The sequence below is a fragment of the Mastigoproctus giganteus genome, chromosome 5 (genome assembly GCF_048544385.1).
Source record: "Mastigoproctus giganteus isolate SK-2022 chromosome 5, ASM4854438v1, whole genome shotgun sequence".
Taxonomy (NCBI): domain Eukaryota; kingdom Metazoa; phylum Arthropoda; class Arachnida; order Uropygi; family Thelyphonidae; genus Mastigoproctus; species Mastigoproctus giganteus.
The window spans coordinates 209,174,194-209,189,733 of record NC_143579.1 but is presented as its reverse complement, the minus strand read 5'-3'; the positions used below and the strand labels follow the sequence as shown (position 1 = coordinate 209,189,733).

Here is a 15,540-nt window from a genome sequence, read left to right as displayed (position 1 = left end):
AACAAGTATTAGTGGGAAACATCTGCACTTGTGATTGTGTCACCCCTCTCCCCCCACCCACTGAGTGCTGTTTTGACTGGGTTTAGCCATGCCCATATTTTTTATGGCAGAAAATATTCAGCACACTTTAAAATTCTCATTTTTTTAGGTTTCATTTTATATTAAATCAGCAACTGCGAATATGTGAAACTGCAAATATAGATACTGCAAATAGCGGGGGTTTACTGTACTGGTAGCCATTTATTTTGTCAGATTTATGTTAGGTAGAAATATAGAGGGCATCTGATTACTGAGTTTGTTTGAATATTTGTACTTCTTGCTTATGGTATTAGGCTTCAGATTCAAGCCTTGTGGATGAACCCACTTTTGGAAAAGGCCTGGGTTTAAATCCCATCAAGATGGGAGGAATCCTTACAACTCCTTTTCACATAATTGATATTAGGTGAGAATTACACAGTTTTTCTCCCATCTTGGAAACTGGGTTTTTCATTTAGAAATTAAGCAAACCAATTATAGGTACAGTATACAGTCGGTCCTCGTATAACACATGTTTACATTACACGATTTATAAATAGGGGAACGTTATCTTATATAACACGAACCGAATTCGCTTATGCACGATTCGCCTTTGTGTTTACAAGAAATGGCAGTCGAACGCGGAATCACCCCAACAGAACGCAACACGATAGGAATGAAGAAGATTCTGAAAATGTATTTATGTGTTTATATCAGTGAAGGGGAAACACATTTCACCATAATAACGTAAAAACCAACACAATTCCAGCTATCGGTATAATCGCAAATGCAATTAGATGGAGTTTACTACCAGTTTATAACAGATTCCACTAGCAGAAACAAAACTGGAATTTGTTTTTATTGTTTTATGGTAGTAACCCCCAGAAATGTGCTTTAGTAAATTGTGGGGTGTTAATAGTGTATCTCGGCCTTTACAGTGTTGTTTATTCAGTTGCTACCCGCGCGCAGCTTTGTTTATGTGTATCAAGCGTGCCTCCTCATTTTGTAATTGTGCTTTATTCCCTAAAAATTAGTAAAATACTTAAAAGGTGTGAAAAGGAAGCGTCCTGGTAAAGACACTGCAGATTCAGAGAAAAAAAAAAAAAAAGAAGCAATATCGATAAACAAAGGCGGACTGAGTCAAAAATTCTTACCTGGGAAAATTTATAGTGGCCTCATACTACGGTTTATGGCTAAAATCACACCGGCCTCCGGCCCACCGGGATTTCCCGGGTAAGACTTATGGCCAGTCCGCCTCTGTCAATAGTGAAAAAAAATATGAAATTGTGAAACGCTTTGAGCGAAATGAAAGACCATGTGATATTGCACGTGCTGCAGACCTAAATGAGGCAACGCCGAGAATTACAAAGAATGCGGAGAAAATAAAAACAACTTTAATAGCGGGAACAACTCAAAGTGTAATTAAAATCCATTGGATTAAGACACAAGAATTGGAAGGGATGGAACGGCTGTCATCTGTTTGATAGAAAATCAAACAAAAAACAAGTTTGCTTACGATAGAAGCAAAAGCATTAGCAATATTTTATTACATAATAGTCGTAATAAAATACGTAAGCATTTTATTACGACTATTTTATTTAAAATAATTTTTTTACGAATAAAATACGTATTTTGTTCGTAAAAAATACTTTTTTAGTATTAAAAAATACTAAAAATACTTTATTATAATATAATAAAAAATATTTATTTTTTATTATTTATTATATTATAATAAAAAATATATTGTATTTTTTATTACGTATTTTAATCGTTATAAAATACGTAAGTATTTTATAACGATTAAAATTACCCGATTATTTATTGTGTTTGGCAATGTTTTGGTTCCAAATGTGTGTTCAATCTTGGGTGGTCGGCACCTAACCCCACTTTTCCCATAGGGCCTGTTGTTTATATTGCACGAGAGTTTCTAGGAACACAACTATCCTGCTATACGAGGACAGACTGTACACTGAACACACACACACACACACACACACACACACACACACACACACACACACACACACACACACACACACACACACACACACACACCTGCATTAAACTTACCATCAAATTCAAGGTTAATCTAGTTTGTTGCAGAAATTGCATGAACATGATTTCTCTGGATTTCACAACTGGCTGTATTACTATTTGTAGTAATAATTCCAACAATTGCTTTTTCAGACAAGATGATTGCATATAGGGCCACCCTACCTTAGTCAATGGTCAGGTCCAAGGGTGCATAAGTACATGTGCTTTGCTTTGAGTGGCTGGGGTTATGTGACTGCTAAATACACTGCTGTTTCTTGTATTCTTTCTCTGTCTTGTGAATTCATCTGACTGTCCTCCGAGAAGATAAACGGAGAATTTATACACAGGTAACCCTTGTATAACACGGTAGTTAGATTGCTATAAAATCGTGTCTGGTGTGAAACCGTGTTATACGGGACTGAGAACCAGTAGAAAAGGGAAGTTACTTTCCAAAAGCGAACAAAAATACACCATTTTTTTTATAACTATCAGAAACTTAATTTTTATTAAAAATAGTAATAACTGAACAAACATCTTACAAACTGTGATACATATTTGTCAGATAATGTACATTCATTTAATTTTCTTTCTCTTCATTGCTGCTAAGCACGAAAATGTTTGCAGAATATCTTTACCTTTTGAACTTTCTTCTGCAGCATCTAGATCAGGGGTGTCCAACCTTTTAGCTTCCCTGGGCTACATTGGAAGAAGACGAGTTGTTTTGGGCCACACATAAAATACACTAACACTAATTGATAGCTGATGAGCAAAAAAACGTAGAATATATAGTTAACATATTTAAGTAATTTAAACTTCATTAATTCATGAATTTTTTATTATAAAAGTAAAAGACAAGACAGCAACGTGAAATTAGTGAGATGTTTGACAATGTTTTTGAGACACTAATGCTTCGATATTTGGTTCGATGGAAGTAGTTGCAATTCTCAGTGAGTTCTCAAGGTGCTCATCAGATATTTTGGTTCTAGTTTTATTCTTCGTGTGCTTCATCCTTGAAAATAGCTGCTCACAAATGCTTCCAACTAGCGATGACATGAATAAGGCATGATTGTGAAGCGAGGGATATTTTTCTTTGGGAAGATATATCTTATAGAAGTCCAGTAAAGAGACATGATCAAATTTTTCTTTAAGTTGAATGTCAGATTGTAGCTCTATGCATTCCATTTGAAAATTGGCAGGTAATATGTTTATGTCAGCAGGATCTAGATAATTTGGGCAGATGGGCTAAGAAGTGGCAACTGAAGTTTAACCTTGACAAATGCAAAGTACTGCATATGGGTAGAAGTAACCCCAGAGAAACGTACCAACTGTGTGGTACCAATACTTAAGGTGGTAGAAAATGAAAAAGACCTGGGAGTAATTGTGCAGGCAGATATAAAGTTTTCTGAGCAATGCAGACAGGCTGCCAGGGCAGGTCATGGGGTTTTGTCAATGATATATAGGAATTTTTCTAGCAGGGAAAAGAAGGTGATTGTCCCTCTGTATAAGGCAATGGTCAGGCCACGCCTTGAGTACTGTGTACAGGTCTGGAGGCCTCATTTTAAGAAAAGACAGATGTAGATTAGATGTGCGGAAATTTGCCTTTAGCCAGCGGGTGGTTAATTGCTGGAACAAACTTCCATCTGTCGTGGAAGTTGATAGGTTGAATAAATTTAAGGAGGAACTGGACAGGCATTTGGAGGGAATGGTGTGATTTTTTTTTTTTTTTTTTTTTGGCTGATGCTGCATAAGCTCATACATTTGCTTTCTTGCATCACATGCCACTACTACTACTACTACTACTATGTTGACTGAAAATGGAGTCGTAAATATACCAAAAGATTGATGATTTTTCTGTAAATCTTGAAACCTGTTCTCAAATTCCTGTATCAAATCGAAAAGCAAAGCTGCATATTTTTCGTTGTTCACAGGGGACCGTGTTTAGCCAACGTGTCGAAATGTTTAAATGAGTTAGACTCATTTAAATGAGCGGTCAAGTCTACTAAAAATGCCAAATCTGTGAGCCAGTTTTCATCGTCAAGTTCTGGCACAAATTTTGTTTTTGATTCCATAAATGACTTGATTTCATTTCGCAAATCATAAAATCTTTTCAACATTTTACCTCGACTTAACCATCTTACTTCTGAAAAGTAAATGATGTCCCCATAGTCAGCATCCATAAATTTAAGGAATTCCTGGAATTGGCGATGGTTCAATCCCTTGGCCCTTATGAAATTTACAGCCTTGATGACAATCTGCATGACATTATCCATCTTTAAAGCTTTTGCACATAAGTTTTCTTGGTGTACTATGCAGTGACATTTCATCATACGTAAATTTTGGGAGGCAATTGCATCGTCTTCTATTAATTTTACAAGTCCATCTCTTTTACCTATCATTGCCGAAGCACCATCAGTAGCTATACCAGATATGTTCACAATGGACAAAGAAAATCACTTTAACGTATTTTTCACTGCTTCGTATAAATCTCTTGATTTAGTTGTGTCTTTTAATGACACTAAAGAAGCCATTTCTTCAGTGATATTATATTCGTCATCAATATCTCTAATAAAAATTGCCAATTGAGCTGTATTAGTAGCATCAATACTTTCATCTATCGCCAAAGCATAAAATTTAAAATTAGCAGCTCTACTTTCCAAATCTTTTTCGATAGATTTTCCTATTTCATCAATTCACCTGGCTATAGTCTGGTGAGACAAACTGATTTTAGAAAAATCCCCTTTTTTATCAGGGCAAATTATATTTGCCACGCTTTCCATACATTGCTTAATAAACTCACCATCGGCATACGGTTTTGAATTTTTTTCTATCAGGTTTGCAACCACATAACTAGCTTTTACAATAGAATCCGTATGAGTTGTTTTTTTTAAAAAAACTTTGTTGAGATGATTTTTTTTTTTTCAGTTCTGCTATTCCTTGATACGCACTAAATTTCGCAGCATGTTTTTGCATGTAATGCCTTTTCAAATTGTAGTCTTTGAAAACTGGCACAAATTCCCTACAAATTAAGCAGATTGCCTTAGTATTTGCCTCGACAAAAATGTAGTCACCTGTCCACTTTTCGTTGAACCATCTTCCTTCTTCTATAATTTTTCTTTTTTTTTGGTTTGGTTTTATTTTGAGACGCTGTGGAAGCTATGCTGGAATTTAAAAAAAAAAACAGATTGAAAATTAGAAAGCAAGGTTTAATAATCAAATAAAAATACAGGTCTTCTAAATAACCAAAAATGTCTGTTGTTTACAAAGGTAGGTAGGAAGAAATATTATCAATAATCACTGCATTTTACTCGCCAAATCGCCACAAACACACGTAACGTCTGCACCTTTCTTCGATGTCAACTCGACTGTTTACAATTGCACATTGAAAGCCATACCAGCGTACCCATGGTGCACAAAGAGAGACATCTATTGCGTGGTAAAAGTAGGAAGCAAGAGTGCTAGTGCACCATTTATTATGTCGAAAAGTAACTACTCGCATGGGTGGCAATTTTGAATAAATACAATTATTTGAGAATGATTTTATGAATCTCTCATTGCTAAAGAACGTGTTAAATTCAAAAATTCATTGCTTATAAATTAATAGCATGTTAAAATTGTATTTGTAGTATACCGGGATTCAAGCCCGTGACTACTAAATACGATAAATATTTGTGTTGACGATTTACTGTAAACTCTACTGACTTGGTTGTCATGCCGGAGTATAAAACAGAAAATTTATGTATTTATTTATTTATTTTATTATTAATGGTATTTTTAGTCGCAATCTCATAAAGTTTGTAAGTTTACAATTTTTTGTTGGGCCGAAGATACACTTAATCTAGATCAGGCTTGTCCAACCCGTGGGTTGGACAAGCCTGATCTAGATTAAGTGTATCTTCTGCTCTCTTTAAAAAATCAGTAATCTGGGTTTGTTTTCTTTTTCTGGATAGATCTGAAAATTTATTGGTATGGAGCTAACCATATGTTTGAGACTCCCTTTTGAACTTTGTGCTCATTTCAGTTAAAGGATCTTCATTCAAAGAATAAGATTCTATTTGCTCAGCTAAGGTTATGCTTTCCCGTATGCTTTTTAGTGTAAAATATGGAACTTCAGTATTTTCATCTGTGCTATCATCCTCTGAATTGATTTGGTTTACCTCCAATGCCATTTTCACCAAATCTGCTTTGTCAGCTGCTTTTTCCACCGGTAATTCTTGAATGTCTTCAGTAGCCATATCGTTAAAACCTTTTCCTCCTACTGACTTGGCAAGTTCTACTATCACACCGATTCCATTTTCTGCCGGTTTGACCATATTTCCTGAATGAACTGACTCTGGCCATACATTCTTCCAATACACATTTAATGTGTATTGGAAGAATTTTTTACTTCTCTGACTGATAAAGCCATGATTAAGGCCGCCGTAGCCTAGTGGTCAGGTGCGCGGGTGCATAAGTACACGTGCCTTGAGTGACCGGGGTTCAAGCCTGTGACTGCTGAATACGGTGCTGTTTCTTGTATTCTGTGTACCTTGTAAACTCCTCTGATCGTTTTTCCCAGAGTATAAACAGAAAATTTATTTATTTATTCCGATACAGTCCACAATCGAACAATGTCTTTTGAGCGGTGCTTTTTTACTTTACTTAGGCATAAATTTGAGCTGGAATTCTATTCACAACAAAGAAATTGTTCCAATATAGTTCTTAAGAAGAAAGTTTAGTAATACATACCCAGAATAATTTATAACTGATCAAATAAAAACCAAAATAACCTTACAAAAACCTTAAAAGTCACGAACTTTGAAGTCACAATTTTTTATGGTCTCAAACAAGCATAAGATAAACAGCACAGAACCTAACATGGTGATTTCCAAACAAAATAAAATACAGGGATTTCCCCCCCCCCTCCCTTTTTTTTTTTTTTTTTTTTTTTTTTTTGCATAGCAACTAGTGAGTCAACAGCAGGGATGCGTAAAAAGAATTGAAACATTGAAAAGTTACATCCAATGTAGCAGAGTTTCCCCTGCACAAAAGCTTAAAAATACCTTGTTATGCAAGGTTTGCCACAATTCTCTAACCTGTTATTTAAGTACTGTGTTGTGCGAGGATTGTTTTGCAATTTATTAATCATGTTAGAGCGAAACCGTGTTGTAGAAGTATCGTGCTATACGGGGGTTGCCTGTATTATGTTAATTATCAGATATAAGACTGAGAACGTGCATGTTATTTGGAAATGTAAAATCATTAATACCCGAGTCAATGCATGGTGTGCCATAACCAGTATAGGTTACTTGTAAAGTATATGGCTCCACAACTGGATGAAACAAGCTTAGGATTATTTTCCAAGGCTCGATTCAACTCCATTGCAATTTAAATAGCCCCCATTTTTTCAGCAAAGTGTTTCCTTGGTATTGGATCCTATTCACAGCAACTGTGCTTTCCAGACATATCACTCATGAACTGCTTCTGGGGGTACATGAAGGACAAGGCTTATACTTTCACTGGTTCAGGATGAGGGATTGCCTGGTCTATCTATGGATGCAACCACTCCTTCCATTTTCATAGTTTAAATATTGTATTAATAACCAGTAGGCATCTTTCTTACTTTGAATATGGAATGATTGTGGAGGCAAGACATGCAGGTGCTACTATCTCGCAACAGCCAACATGGTTAAGTGCTCCCATTCTGTGGTGTCACGAGTCTACCATGACTCACTCGCCAGCAGTCAACAAACCCACCAAAGGTCACATCTGGGACAGCCACATGTAGTTGATGCTGTGGTGAGCATTGTCTGACCAATTTGATTGGATACTATGATGTGGTCACAAAGGAACTGGATGCAAAGAATAATTTTGTTATCATATATTTGAATCTTAGAAAGGCTTTTGCTACTGTTGCACATGGAAGACTGCTGCACAAATCGGAGCAGTGTGGCATTGGAGGCAAATTGCTGCTATGGATAAAGGGATGGTTGAGTGGGAAAAGACAGAGAGTGGTAATCAACGGACACTGCTCTTCATGGGCTATGTTATTAGTGAAGTCCCCCAGGGTTCAGTGTTGGGTCCATTGTTGTTTTCTGCATTTATTAATGATATTGATGATGGTATATCAGTCTTAGTGTCCAAGTTTGCATTGATGATGGTATATCAGTCTTAGTGTCCAAGTTTGCAGACGATACAAATGTCGGCAGGGTTGTTAATGACACTAATGATAGTATGCTGCTTCAACAGGATCTAGAAAAGTTGAGCAGATGGGCTGAGAGGTGGCAACCGAAGTTAAACATTGACAAATGTAAAGTACTACATATGGGAAGCAGTAACCCCAGAGTAACATATCAACTGTGTGGTACTACACTGACATAAGGTATAAGGTATAAGGTATGTTCGTGTCAGACGGCGCCTGGGATTTCTCCCATCTCCGCGTATGTTCGCTGTATCGAGGACAGTACACTGTCAAGCCAGAGACTTGAAAGTGTGTGGGCCATGTCTGTGCAGTGTGATCTGTTGTGCCCATTGTTTGTCCGGCTTATTGGCCGCCAGGCCCCTAGTGGGGCCCGACGTTGCCCATACCCTGCCACGTGGAGGCTAGCCGGGTGTATCCAGTATCACAACAATTTGCTCTGGCAGGTCCTGCCACCTAGTTTCCTGGGATTTCAGTGGCTAGGCCACTGGCCTATTAAAAAAAATAATAAATAAATAAATAAAAAAAATAAATAAATAATAAAAAATAATAATAATAAAAGTAAAAAAAAAAATAAAATAAAATAGTAGTTAAAAAAAAATATATATATATATATGTATATATACGCGTTTGACGTTAATTCTTAAGGAGATTGCTGTTTGGAAATCGCTGGTTGGGGTTGAACGCTAGAAAGATGTGTTAAAAGGCCTAATAGGTCGGGCAGAATTTTGTTGTTATTAAATTTAGACGTGTGGGCTATACGCTAGATGAAAGATAAAAGTGGGAGGGAGGGAGGGGAGGCTGAAGACTGGGGGGTAGAAGTAGAAGTAAGGGGTCGATAGAGGAGATGACCCCTGCTAGACAGTATGGCATGCCCATGCCACACCAGAGGGGAGTTTGGATGGCGGGTGGGGGAGAAGAAGAAGAGTTATCTCCCCCTGCCATGGATAAGGTATACAGTTAGAGTGGGGGAAGAGACTGAAGACTGGGGGGAAAGGCAGAAGCATGGGGACGATAGAGAAGGCGACCTCAGGTGGTCAGTGAGGCAGGCGCATGCCTCACCAGGTACTACACTGACAGTGGTAGAGAATGAAAAGGACCTGGGGGTATTTGTGCAAGCAGATATAAAGTTTTCTAAGCAGTGCAGATGGTCTGCAAGAGTATCCATGGTGTCTTGTCAATAATATACAGGAATTTTTCTAGCAGGGATAAGGAGGTGATTATCCCCTTGTATAAGGCAATGATCAGGCCACACCTTGAGTACTGTATACAGGTCTGGAGGCCTCATTTTAAGAAGGATGTAGAGCTGTTGGAACGAGTACAGAGAAGGGCAACAAGATTAGTGAATGGAACAAAGGGTTGCTCTTATGAAGAAAGGCTTAAGTTTTGCAGAATACGGTGTCTGGAGACTAGGCACCTGCGAGGTGATCTGATTGAGGTGTATAAAGCCTTGAATGGTTTGAGCATGCTCAATGCTAATGGGATTCTTCCTCTTGCTCAGAGTAATCGCCTGAAAGGATATAAATTCAAATTGAGGAAAAGACAGTAGTAGGATAGATGTGCGGAAGTTTGTCTTTAGCCAACAGGTGGTTGACTGCTGGAACAAACTTCCATTTGTCGTTGTAGAAGGTGATAGCCTAAATAGATCCAAAGCAGAGCTAGACAAACATTTGGAGCGAGTGGATGGGTGAAATGAGAAGGGTTTTTTTTTTTTTGGCTGATGCTATATAAGCTTTCTTGCATCATGTGCCTTTACTAATGCTAATAAAAGAGGGAAAAAAATTAAAGGTCTTCCAGAATCTTCAGCCTGGATAAGTAGTTTCAGGTGAGTAATCCTTTCAAAACTGTTACATATGTATATTATTTTCATTTGCCGTTTCCTGGAAGTATGTATGTATACTTCCTAAGTTGGCTTTGCATTAGCAACATCCCCTTGTGTACTGGTCTGCAACACTGGGAAAGGCTTAAAGTTGAGAACAAATAATATAAGATTGTAGTTCACACACATGGTGATCAGTTTTTGTGAGTTTGCAAGAACAATCGAGATCTTTCTTACTTTGAATGTGGAATGATTGTAGAGGCAAGACGTGCAGGTGCTACTATCTTGCAACAGCCAACATGGTTAAGTGCTCCCATTCTGTAGTGTCACGATTCTACCATTACTCCCTCACCACCAGTCAACAACCCCACCAAAGGTCACATCTGGGACAGCCACATGTCATTGATGCTCGTGGTGAGGATTGTGTTGTCATTTATTAAAGTAACAGTGACACAGCACAGCAGCTCATCTCCATCCAGGACAGTGTAGGAATAGAAAGACTAATATCCACATGTACTATGGGCTGGACATTATCTCATATAGTCGGTGGCAGTCAGTAGTCATTACAGGTATCCATTGTAATTGCAAGACACAAGAAACTGCACCTTGCATGGGCATGTCAGCACCAACACTGGACCACCATGTGGAAATCTGACCCCTGGCCTAATGAATCCTGTTTCCAGTTCTAGCATGTTGATGGGTATATCCACATTTGGAGAAAGCAACATGAGACAATGGCGCCTCCATGCTCTGTTGGTGTTGAGCAGGTTGGAAGCAGTGGTATTATGGTTTAAGGACTGTTTTTGTAGCATGCCTGGCATACTCTAATCACTCTTAATCAACGGCTCGATAGGAGCACCTACCTTTCTGTTTTTGCCGACTATGTGCATCCCTTCATGATGACAGTATATCCAGACAACTCCAACGTATATCAACAAGCCACTGCACACGGCTGCAGCAGGTTGGTAACTGGTTTCGAGAACATGATAAATTCTCCATCCTCCCATAGCTACCTAACTCACCTAATCTCAACCCAGTTGAGCATATTTGTGACCTACTGGAAAAGGACATTCAATATTACCACCAACCGCTTGACAATGTGCAGGCATTACTGAACATATTGTGCAATGCATGGGTAGCACTCTTATAAGATACCCTGCAACACCTTGTTGAGTATATGCCAGGTTGAGTATATGTAAGGTCTGTATTATAGTGTATAGTGTGTTTGTGTCTAACGGCACCAGGGGTTTCCCCCCATCTCCGTGTTGCTTTCATTGTAGGTGTACCAGTTCACTGGGAAGGCCAGAGATTTAAAGGTGTATGGATTTTGTAAGTGTAGTGTTGTGCTTTGTTGTTCTGGCCATTTAGCCGCTAGACCCCTGCTGGAGCCTAATGTTGTCCACACTATGCCTCATGGAGGCAGACCAGGTACCCAGTAATTTTAAGTTTTACTCTGGCAGGTCCTGCCACCTAATTTCCTGAGATTTCAGTGGCAAGGACCTATAAAAAAAAAAAAAAAAAAATAGTAATAATAAATAAATAAAAAAATAAAAAATAAATAAAAAAATAAAATGAAATAAAAAAAAAAATAATAATTTAATAGTATTGGGAAGTAGTCGCTGAAAGGTTAGGCCGAAAGGGGTTTTCGTATGCATTTGGAATTTTGACAATTTTTTTTTTTTTAAATTTTGACATCGTATGGGGCATTTGCTAGTGTTTAGGCAGAGTAGGGGGGGGAGACTGAAGACAGGGGGGAAAGTCAGAAATATGGAGCCAATAGGGATGGCAACCCCAGGTCAAAATTTTAAATTTAAATTTAGACTATGTGGGGGTTACGCTGTGAAAGTGAACAGAGTAAGGAAGAGACTGAAGGCTAGGGGGAGGAAATAGGAAGTAAGGGGTCGATAGAGGAGGTGGCCCCTGTGGTCAGTGGGGCAGGCTCATGTCCCACCAGGAGGAAAAGGAGGGCGAGGAGGGGAAGAGACACTGAAACCCTCTACTTCCCCCCCCCCCCCCAGGGAAGTGGAAAGAAAGTACTGTGCAAGTGAGCACAGGTATAGCCTGTGGCGTTGGCAGCAGAGCTGCAATGAGGTCAAGTCCATGGTAGGTTGTAGGTCTGTATTATGGGCAAAAACTGGCCATACAAAGTATTAGATAGACTTTGCTAATATAAAGCCTGCGCGCGCGCACATACACACACACCGACTGGGCTAGCCAGGCGGGTAAAGTGCCTGCTTGGCAACCCAAAGGTCGTGGGTTCGAATCCCGCCTCAGGCTTGGATCAGAGTAAAATGCAAAAACTTTGGGAGGTGCATTATGGCCACAGAAGCTGATGCACCAACAACTAACAAAAAAAAAAAAAAAAAAAACGAACACACACACACACATGTATAGTTTTAGTATTAGTAGTGGCAAATGATGCAAGAAAGCAAGTTTATAGAACTTCGGTCAAAAAAAAAAAAACAAACCCTATCTGCCTCACCCATCCATCCCCTCCAAGAATTTGTCTAATGGCAAACTTCTGCACATCTATCCTGCAATCATCCTTCCTCAATTTGAGTTTATGCCCCCTCTTCATGTGCACAATCTGAGCAAGAGGAAGGATGCCATCAGCATTGAGCTTACTCAATCCATTCAACACCTTAAACACCTCAGTCAGATCTCCTTGCAGGTGCCTAGTCTTTAGATGCTGCAATTTGCAGAACTGAAGTCTTTTTTGAGAAGAGCACCCTTTTTGTTCCCTTCACCAATCTCGTTTCCCTTCTGCACCCATTTCAGCAGATCTACGTCCTTCTTAAAATGAGGCCTCCAAGCCTGGTGTACACTAGATGCTGCCAAATCATGACCTTGTACAAAGGGATAATCACTTTGTTATCTTTGCTAGCAAAGTACCTGTATATCATTTACAAAACCTGATGAGTTGCCTTGAACGCCTGTTTGCACTGCTCCGAGAACTTCATATCTGACTGCATAATTACCCCCAGGTCTTTTTTATTTTCCACTTAAGTGTAATACCACACAGTTGGTGAGTTAATCTGTGATTACTGTTACCCTTATCCATTACCTTTCATTTTTTAGTGTTAAATTTTAATCTTGCTGCAGTAGCTCACCCTGATTACTGTCATTAACCACCTTTACCATCTGCAAACTTAGAAAATAAGCCTGATATATGAATATACATTTTCAAGTTTATTCCAGCATAGCATCTGTTTATGTACAAATATTTGACATACTAATTACTGTCTGAATAATATGTGATTACTGTCATTAACCACCCTTCCAACCTTTGTATCATCTGCAAACTTAGACAATAAGCCTGATATATGAGTATATGTTTTAAGTTTCAAGTTTATTTCAACGTAGCATCTGTTTATGTATGAATTATCTTGAAATCTACAATACTTGCTACCATCTTTTTTATGTATTTAAGTAATAGTAAACAAATAATAATAGATGGCAGCATGAAAATTGCTTTGCAGTTTGCAGAGGAATGCACATCTGTTAGCCACAATTGTCCACTGTGGACTTAAGCTGAAATTTAAGAAATTCTTTAGAATTCAGATTCACAAATTGATGAAACTGAATAAATGTTCAATATTATTGTATCAAAAAAATATAATAAAAGTAACGAATTAGATAATAAGCCGCTGAGAAAAGGTAGAACCTTCAGAAGGGTTAGTTTGAATTTTGGTAATAATCTCACTGTTTCCCTGTCAAATTGAAATATGAACAGATTAATATTTAAACACATTTATATGCATTAGTTTTTACCCCCCCCTCTACAGTACCCACATGATATTGGAAAACTCATAATTATAATTCAGTTGAATTATAATTGAAGTGTGTGTGTGTGTGTGTGTGTGTGTGTGTGTGTGTGTGTGTGTGTGTGTGTGTGTGTGTGTGTGTGTGTGTGTGTGTTGAATAGTTGAATAGTTGAATATTAATGATAATTAAAAATAAATAATAAACAATTAAAAGTCGGAAAAAAATCCAAAGGTTTATTAGCTGTGACACAACTAGCATAATTCAAGATTGCTATTATTGTAGCAGTTCCTTGTATTTTTTTATGGTATTTTATGGCATTTTTCTGCATTCACTGTCTTGATCAGTGTACTTATCTGCCTTTACCTTGTAATATGTGCCTGATTTCTTGAACTGTTTAGTTAGAAAATAAGCTGGGACAAATGGCAACAAGCATCCAGACTTCAACCTGATCAGTAGTGCCTGAAATATTGTTAAAAAAGTTTCCAGAATAATGTATTTAAATGATGCACTATCAGAATCATTCTGAAATTTTGGGGCAAGAAGAGAAGGCGACACTATCTTTTCCATTGCCCCACCATGGAACCCTGTATTCTATACCAAGTAGCATATGGAGAGAAGTCCCAGAGGCTGATAACTAAAAGGGAGCATAGTACGTGATGACAGGTAGAACATGCAGTTTTTGGTATTTTAATAAGATTTTACCACAGAGATTAGTTAGATCCAATTTCACCAGTTAAAATGCATAGAGCATATTCCGTCCTAAATGTTGAATACTTAATTGTAAATTGAGGTATTGATCAAGAGTTATCCCTAGGAAATTAACTTCATGAACTTCAGTAAGAATAGTTCCATTTAGGAAGATATTTGGTTTTTTTTTATTCCTATTGCATAGCTCTTTGTGCTGATGAGGTTATTTATTTTTAGCATATACTGAAATCTGTCTTCTTGTAGAAACAAGTGTAAAGGTTGAGACCTTAATTTAATACTAATTTTGATCTAAATAAATTAAATTTAATTTCATTAGATCAACATTTCATAAACTAGATATGTTTTGTTTATAAAAAATTTAATTATTTAATTATCTTTTAACAGAATACAGCCGCCCTTGATGATTTTGATAGGATAAAAACGCTGGGAACAGGGTCATTTGGTAGAGTTATGCTTGTTCAGTATAAGACAACGAAAGACTACTATGCTATGAAGATCCTTGACAAACAAAAGGTATTTGCTGCAATAGTTCATTATTAATTTGCTAAAAAACTTGAAGAAAGGTAGGAATTAGAAAGTATTTAATTCCAAACTTTCTTCTGGGCTGTCATGATGCAATGTACAGCTACTCCTTAACTTTCCTTCACGGCTTACTTTTTACTTATTTCCTACATTATGAATATATACTGATGCTAATTCTTTTGTTGCTGTTAATTTGATTGACCATATTTTTTCCATTGCTTAATTTCTAAATTTATGTTTAATCTGTATGAAACTGTTCCTATTCTATTATGAATTGATGTATTTTCTTTACCCTATTTATCAACCTTGGCTGATCTCTCACTTTTGCTCTTTACTTTCACTTTTTGTTAAACTGTGTACTGTGTACTTTATTAGATCTAGATTTTAATACTTGAAAAAATGGTCAGGTTGGCCCCTTTCAAAAGATGACATTTTTTTGATAAGTTCATTGGTTCACAAGTAACTACTTATTTGGTGCAAAAGGTGACTGAAAAAAAAGAGA

At 37.5% G+C, this 15,540-nt stretch overlaps 1 protein-coding gene across 7 annotated transcripts in view; it reads left to right on the top strand.

The window, feature by feature from the left end:
- Pka-C1 (Protein kinase, cAMP-dependent, catalytic subunit 1) overlaps positions 1-15,540 on the top strand; it is a 617,895-nt gene that overhangs the window by 446,503 nt on the left and 155,852 nt on the right. For all 7 annotated transcript variants that reach the window (XM_090374346.1, XM_090374349.1, XM_090374348.1 and 4 more), the window contains one exon: positions 14,901-15,029. In XM_090374346.1, coding sequence (XP_090230472.1) covers positions 14,901-15,029 — 129 coding nt within the window. The remainder of the gene's footprint in view (positions 1-14,900; positions 15,030-15,540) is intronic.